The sequence below is a fragment of the Salvelinus alpinus genome, chromosome 5 (assembly GCF_045679555.1).
Source record: "Salvelinus alpinus chromosome 5, SLU_Salpinus.1, whole genome shotgun sequence".
Taxonomy (NCBI): Eukaryota; Metazoa; Chordata; class Actinopteri; order Salmoniformes; family Salmonidae; genus Salvelinus; species Salvelinus alpinus.
The window spans coordinates 7,977,414-7,985,526 of NC_092090.1; the positions used below are offsets into that span (position 1 = coordinate 7,977,414).

At 42.1% G+C, this 8,113-nt stretch overlaps 1 protein-coding gene across 2 annotated transcripts in view; it reads left to right on the plus strand.

Annotated features, from left to right (window-relative positions):
- LOC139575466 (annexin A2-A-like) overlaps positions 1-8,113 on the plus strand; it is a 38,141-nt gene that overhangs the window by 26,402 nt on the left and 3,626 nt on the right. For both annotated transcript variants that reach the window (XM_071400456.1, XM_071400457.1), the window contains exon 11: positions 7,595-7,653. In XM_071400456.1, the coding sequence (XP_071256557.1) occupies positions 7,595-7,653 (59 nt within the window). The remainder of the gene's footprint in view (positions 1-7,594; positions 7,654-8,113) is intronic.

Genomic DNA, 8,113 nt, shown 5'->3' on the forward strand with positions numbered 1-8,113 from the left:
ATTAGCTACTCTTACCTCTACATTAGCTACTCTTACCTCTACATTAGCTACTCTTACCTCTACATTAGCTCCTCTTACCTCTACATTAGCTCCTCTTACCTCTACATTAGCTCCTCTTACCTCTACATTAGCTCCTCTTACCTCTACATTAGCTCCTCTAGCTCCTCTTACCTCTACATTAGCTCCTCTTACCTCTACATTAGCTCCTCTTACCTCTACATTAGCTCCTCTAGCTCCTCTTACCTCTACATTAGCTCCTCTTACCTCTACATTAGCTACTCATACCTCTACATTAGCTTCTCTTACCTCTACATTAGCTACTCTTACCTCTACATTAGCTCCTCTTACCTCTACATTAGCTCCTCTGACCTCTACATTAGCTCCTCTTACCTCTACATTAGCCCCTCTTACCACTACATTAGCTCCTCTTACCTCTACATTAGCTCCTCTAGCTCCTCTTACCTCTACATTAGCTCCTCTTACCTCTACATTAGCTCCTCTTACCTCTACATTAGCTACTCTTACCTCTACATTAGCTACTCTTACCTCTACATTAGCTACTCTTACCTCTACATTAGCTCCTCTTACCTCTACATTAGCTACTCTTACCTCTACATTAGCTCCTCTTACCTCTACATTAGCTCCTCTTACCTCTACATTAGCTCCTCTTACCTCTACATTAGCTCCTCTTACCTCTACATTAGCTCCTCTAGCTCCTCTTACCTCTACATTAGCTCCTCTTACCTCTACATTAGCTCCTCTTACCTCTACATTAGCTCCTCTAGCTCCTCTTACCTCTACATTAGCTCCTCTTACCTCTACATTAGCTCCTCTTACCTCTACATTAGCTACTCTTACCTCTACATTAGCTCCTCTTACCTCTACATTAGCTCCTCTTACCTCTACATTAGCTCCTCTTACCTCTACATTAGCTACTCTTACCTCTACATTAGCTACTCTTACCTCTACATTAGCTCCTCTTACCTCTACATTAGCTACTCTTACCACTCCATTAGCTCCTCTTACCTCTACCTTAGCTACTCTTACCTCTACATTAGCTTCTCTTACCTCTACATTAGCTACTCTTACCTCTACATTAGCTCCTCTTACCTCTACATTAGCTACTCTTACCTCTACATTAGCTACTCTTACCTCTACATTAGCTACTCTTACCTCTACATTAGCTCCTCTTACCTCTACATTAGCTACTCTTACCTCTACTCTAGCTACTCTTACCTCTACATTAGCTACTCTTACCTCTACATTAGCTACTCTTACCTCTACATTAGCTACTCTTACCTCTACATTAGCTACTCTTACCTCTACATTAGCTACTCTTACCTCTACTCTAGCTACTCTTACCTCTACATTAGCTACTCTTACCTCTACATTAGCTACTCTTACCTCTACATTAGCTACTCTTACCTCTACATTAGCTACTCTTACCTCTACATTAGCTACTCTTACCTCTACTCTAGCTACTCTTACCTCTACATTATCTACTCTTACCTCTACATTACCTACTCATACCTCTACATTAGCTTCTCTTACCTCTACATTAGCTACTCTTACCTCTACATTAGCTTCTCTTACCTCTACATTATCTACTCTTACCTCTACATTAGCTACTCTTACCTCTACATTAGCTTCTCTTACCTCTACATTAGCTACTCTTACCTCTACATTAGCTTCTCTTACCTCTACATTATCTACTCTTACCTCTACATTAGCTACTCTTACCTCTACATTAGCTTCTCTTACCTCTACATTATCTACTCTTACCTCTACATTAGCTCCTCTTACCTCTACATTATCTACTCTTACCTCTACATTAGCTTCTCTTACCTCTACATTATCTACTCTTACCTCTACATTAGCTACTCTTACCTCTACATTAGCTTCTCTTACCTCTACATTATCTCCTCTTACCTCTACATTAGCTACTCTTACCTCTACATTAGCTTCTCTTACCTCTACATTATCTACTCTTACCTCTACATTAGCTACTCTTACCTCTACATTAGCTTCTCTTACCTCTACATTATCTACTCTTACCTCTACATTATCTACTCTTACCTCTACTCTAGCTCCTCTTACCTCTACATTAGCTACTCTTACCTCTACATTAGCTACTCTTACCTCTACATTAGCTACTCTTACCTCTACATTAGCTACTCTTACCTCTACTCTAGCTCCTCTTACCTCTACATTAGCTACTCTTACCTCTACATTAGCTACTCTTACCTCTACATTAGCTACTCTTACCTCTACTCTAGCTACTCTTACCTCTACATTAGCTACTCTTACCTCTACTCTAGCTACTCTTACCTCTACATTAGCTACTCTTACCTCTACTCTAGCTACTCTTACCTCTACATTAGCTACTCTTACCTCTACTCTAGCTCCTCTTACCTCTACATTAGCTACTCTTACCTCTACATTAGCTACTCTTACCTCTACATTAGCTACTCTTACCTCTACATTATCTACTCTTACCTCTACATTAGCTACTCTTACCTCTACTCTAGCTCCTCTTACCTCTACATTAGCTACTCTTACCTCTACATTAGCTACTCTTACCTCTACATTAGCTTCTCTTACCTCTACATTAGCTACTCTTACCTCTACATTAGCTCCTCTTACCTCTACATTAGCTACTCTTACCTCTACATTAGCTCCTCTTACCTCTACATTAGCTACTCTTACCTCTACATTAGCTCCTCTTACCTCTACATTAGCTCCTCTTACCTCTACATTACCTACTCTTACCTCTACATTAGCTCCTCTTACCTCTACATTAGCTACTCTTACCTCTACATTAGCTACTCTTACCTCTACATTAGCTCCTCTTACCTCTACATTACCTACTCTTACCTCTACATTAGCTCCTCTTACCTCTACATTAGCTACTCTTACCTCTACTCTAGCTACTCTTACCTCTACATTACCTACTCTTACCTCTACATTAGCAACTCTTACCTCTACTCTAGCTACTCTTACCTCTACATTAGCTCCTCTTACCTCTACATTAGCTACTCTTACCTCTACATTAGCTACTCTTACCTCTACATTAGCTACTCTTACCTCTACATTAGCTACTCTTACCTCTACATTAGCTCCTCTTACCTCTACATGACCTACTCTTACCTCTACATTAGCTACTCTTACCTCTACATTAGCTACTCTTACCTCTACATTAGCTACTCTTACCTCTACTCTAGCTACTCTTACCTCTACATTAGCTACTCTTACCTCTACATTAGCTACTCTTACCTCTACATTAGCTACTCTTACCTCTACATTAGCTACTCTTACCACTCCATTAGCTCCTCTTACCTCTACATTAGCTACTCTTACCTCTACATTAGCTACTCTTACCTCTACATTAGCTCCTCTTACCTCTACATTAGCTACTCTTACCTCTACATTAGCTCCTCTTACCTCTACATTAGCTCCTCTTACCTCTACATTAGCTCCTCTTACCTCTACATTAGCTCCTCTTACCTCTACATTAGCTCCTCTTACCTCTACATTAGCTCCTCTTACCTCTACATTAGCTCCTCTTACCTCTACATTAGCTCCTCTTACCTCTACATTAGCTCCTCTTACCTCTACATTAGCTCCTCTTACCTCTACATTAGCTACTCTTACCTCTACTCTAGCTACTCTTACCTCTACATTAGCTACTCTTACCTCTACATTAGCTCCTCTTACCTCTACATTACCTACTCTTACCTCTACATTAGCTCCTCTTACCTCTACATTAGCTACTCTTACCTCTACTCTAGCTACTCTTACCTCTACATTACCTACTCTTACCTCTACATTAGCTCCTCTTACCTCTACATTAGCTACTCTTACCTCTACTCTAGCTACTCTTACCTCTACATTAGCTCCTCTTACCTCTACATTAGCTACTCTTACCTCTACATTAGCTACTCTTACCTCTACATTAGCTACTCTTACCTCTACATTAGCTACTCTTACCTCTACATTAGCTCCTCTTACCTCTACATTACCTACTCTTACCTCTACATTACCTACTCTTACCTCTACATTAGCTACTCTTACCTCTACATTAGCTACTCTTACCTCTACATTAGCTACTCTTACCTCTACTCTAGCTACTCTTACCTCTACATTAGCTACTCTTACCTCTACATTAGCTACTCTTACCTCTACATTAGCTACTCTTACCTCTACATTAGCTACTCTTACCACTCCATTAGCTCCTCTTACCTCTACATTAGCTACTCTTACCTCTACATTAGCTACTCTTACCTCTACATTAGCTACTCTTACCTCTACATTAGCTCCTCTTACCTCTACATTAGCTCCTCTTACCTCTACATTAGCTCCTCTTACCTCTACATTAGCTCCTCTTACCTCTACATTAGCTCCTCTTACCTCTACATTAGCTCCTCTTACCTCTACATTAGCTCCTCTTACCTCTACATTAGCTCCTCTTACCTCTACATTAGCTCCTCTTACCTCTACATTAGCTCCTCTTACCTCTACATTAGCTCCTCTTACCTCTACATTAGCTCCTCTTACCTCTACATGACCTACTCTTACCTCTACATTAGCTACTCTTACCTCTACATTAGCTACTCTTACCTCTACATTAGCTACTCTTACCTCTACTCTAGCTACTCTTACCTCTACATTAGCTACTCTTACCTCTACATTAGCTACTCTTACCTCTACATTAGCTACTCTTACCTCTACATTAGCTACTCTTACCACTCCATTAGCTCCTCTTACCTCTACATTAGCTACTCTTACCTCTACATTAGCTACTCTTACCTCTACATTAGCTCCTCTTACCTCTACATTAGCTACTCTTACCTCTACATTAGCTCCTCTTACCTCTACATTAGCTCCTCTTACCTCTACATTAGCTCCTCTTACCTCTACATTAGCTCCTCTTACCTCTACATTAGCTCCTCTTACCTCTACATTAGCTCCTCTTACCTCTACATTAGCTCCTCTTACCTCTACATTAGCTCCTCTTACCTCTACATTAGCTCCTCTTACCTCTACATTAGCTCCTCTTACCTCTACATTAGCTACTCTTACCTCTACTCTAGCTACTCTTACCTCTACATTAGCTACTCTTACCTCTACATTAGCTCCTCTTACCTCTACATTACCTACTCTTACCTCTACATTAGCTCCTCTTACCTCTACATTAGCTACTCTTACCTCTACTCTAGCTACTCTTACCTCTACATTACCTACTCTTACCTCTACATTAGCTCCTCTTACCTCTACATTAGCTACTCTTACCTCTACTCTAGCTACTCTTACCTCTACATTAGCTCCTCTTACCTCTACATTAGCTACTCTTACCTCTACATTAGCTACTCTTACCTCTACATTAGCTACTCTTACCTCTACATTAGCTACTCTTACCTCTACATTAGCTCCTCTTACCTCTACATTACCTACTCTTACCTCTACATTAGCTACTCTTACCTCTACATTAGCTACTCTTACCTCTACATTAGCTACTCTTACCTCTACTCTAGCTACTCTTACCTCTACATTAGCTACTCTTACCTCTACATTAGCTACTCTTACCTCTACATTAGCTACTCTTACCTCTACATTAGCTACTCTTACCACTCCATTAGCTCCTCTTACCTCTACATTAGCTACTCTTACCTCTACATTAGCTACTCTTACCTCTACATTAGCTACTCTTACCTCTACATTAACTACTCTTACCTCTACATTAGCTCCTCTTACCTCTACATTAGCTCCTCTTACCTCTACATTAGCTCCTCTTACCTCTACATTAGCTCCTCTTACCTCTACATTAGCTCCTCTTACCTCTACATTAGCTCCTCTTACCTCTACATTAGCTCCTCTTACCTCTACATTAGCTCCTCTTACCTCTACATTAGCTCCTCTTACCTCTACATTAGCTCCTCTTACCTCTACATTAGCTCCTCTTACCTCTACATTAGCTCCTCTTACCTCTACATTAGCTCCTCTTACCTCTACATTAGCTACTCTTACCTCTATTAGCTACTAAGCATCTCCATTGTTTCTGACACACTCCTATAAAGCCAATCAATGCCTCTCTGACTAGTTCCAGAATGTTCTATCTGTTTAATCTCTTCAGCATAACATTACCTGTCCATTGATAATGTATGAGGCTCCTGTCTTCGTGCCAGAATGTCTGTGTCACTCACTCAAGACTCCACTTCCTCTGTTTATGCATTACTCCATCTCTCTCTGTGTCTCTCTGTGTATCTGTCTCTCTCCCTGTGTCTCTCTCTCTGTGTCTCTGTCTCCCTGTTTCTCTGTGTCTCTCTGTGTCTCTGTCTCTCTCCCTTTCTCTCTCTCTGTGTGTCTCTTTCTCTCTCCCTTTCTCTCTCTGTGTCTCTGTCTCTCTCCCTTTCTTTCTCTCTGTGTCTCTGTCTCTCTCCCTTTCTCTCTCTCTGTGTGTCTCTGTCTCTCTGTTTCTCTGTGCCTCTCTGTCTCTCTCTATGTCTCTCTCCCTTTCTCTCTCTATGTCTCTCTGTGTCTCTCTCCCTTTCTCTCTGTGTGTCTCTCTGTGTCTCTGTCTCTCTATGTCTCTCTCCCTTTCTCTCTCTGTGTCTCTGTCTCTCTATGTCTCTCTCCCTTTCTCTCTCTGTGTCTCTCTGTGTCGCTGTCTCTCTATGTCTCTCTCCCTTTCTCTCTCTGTGTCTCTGTCTCTCTATGTCTCTCTCCCTTTCTCTCTCTGTGTCTCTGTCTCTCTATGTCTCTCTCCCTTTCTCTCTCTGTGTCTCTGTCTCTATGTCTCTCTCCCTTTCTCTCTCTGTGTCTCTCTGTGTCTCTGTCTCTCTATGTCTCTCTCCCTTTCTCTCTCTGTGTCTCTGTCTCTCTATGTCTCTCTCCATTTCTCTCTCTGTGTCTCTCTGTGTCGCTGTCTCTCTATGTCTCTCCCTTTCTCTCTGTGTGTCTCTGTGTCTCTCTCCCTTTCTATCTCTGTGTCTCTCTGTGTCTCTGTCTCTCTATGTCTCTCTCCCTTTCTCTCTCTGTGTCTCTCTGTGTCACTGTCTCTCTCTGTCTCTCTCCCTTTCTCTCTCTCTATGTCTCTCTCCCTTTCTCTCTCTGTCTCTCTGTTTCTCTGTGTCTCTCTGTCTCTCTCCCTTTCTCTCTCTGTGTCTCTCTCTCTCTCCCTTTTTCTCTCTGTCTCTCTGTGTCTCTCTCCCTTTCTCTCTCTGTTGGTCTCTCTCTGCCGTCATGTTGTCTATGAACCGTATTACAACTGGCAGTGAGAGGAAAGAAAGGGAGGGGGTGTTGTTTCTCTACTCCTCTCCACCTTGCCTCCTCTCCTTCGCTCCTATTTGTACCAGATGAGCCCTCGGTCGATTCATTCCTTATTAACAGTAATTGCAAGTTGTTTGAAGAAAACAACATTTGATTTCAAGGGATGTTGTGCCCTTAAGAAACAAACTGTGGCTCTGTGCCGATCCAGTGCAGGCAGCCTCCTTACCAGGAACTATTTAGAAAGAACAACAGGAAGTGACTGATCCAGAGAGGATATCAGAAACAAAGTTGAGGTGATTTCAGTCTGTTCTCTTCTTTGTTTTTGCAGTGGAGTGCTTTGAGAACAGACAGCAGTACTTTGCTAACAGACTGGGCGAAGCCATGAAGGTAATTATCTGTTAACTTCTGGTCGTGTGACTGAGTAAGATGGTGAAGTACAAGTCCTCATGAGAAACAAAGAATGAACTTCTTGTTATTTGTACATTTGGTACAAATCCCCTTCAAACCCATTCAACCCTCTTCAACACCTTTCACCCCCAACCCCCATTTCAACCCCAACCCCCTTCAACCCCAAACCCCCCTTCAATCTCAACCCCCCTTCAACCCCAACCCCCATATCACCCCCAACCCCCATTTCAACCCCAACCCCCTTCAACCCCAAACGCCCCTTCAATCTCAACCCCCCTTCAACCCCAACCCCCATATCAACCCCAACCCCCCTTCAACCCCAACCCCCATATCAACCCCAACCCCCATATCACACAAACCGTCACCTAGGACTCTGTTCAATCAGTATCGCCGGAGATCAGTGCTTCTATAGCCTGCTTGAAATGTGAATGTCATTTCT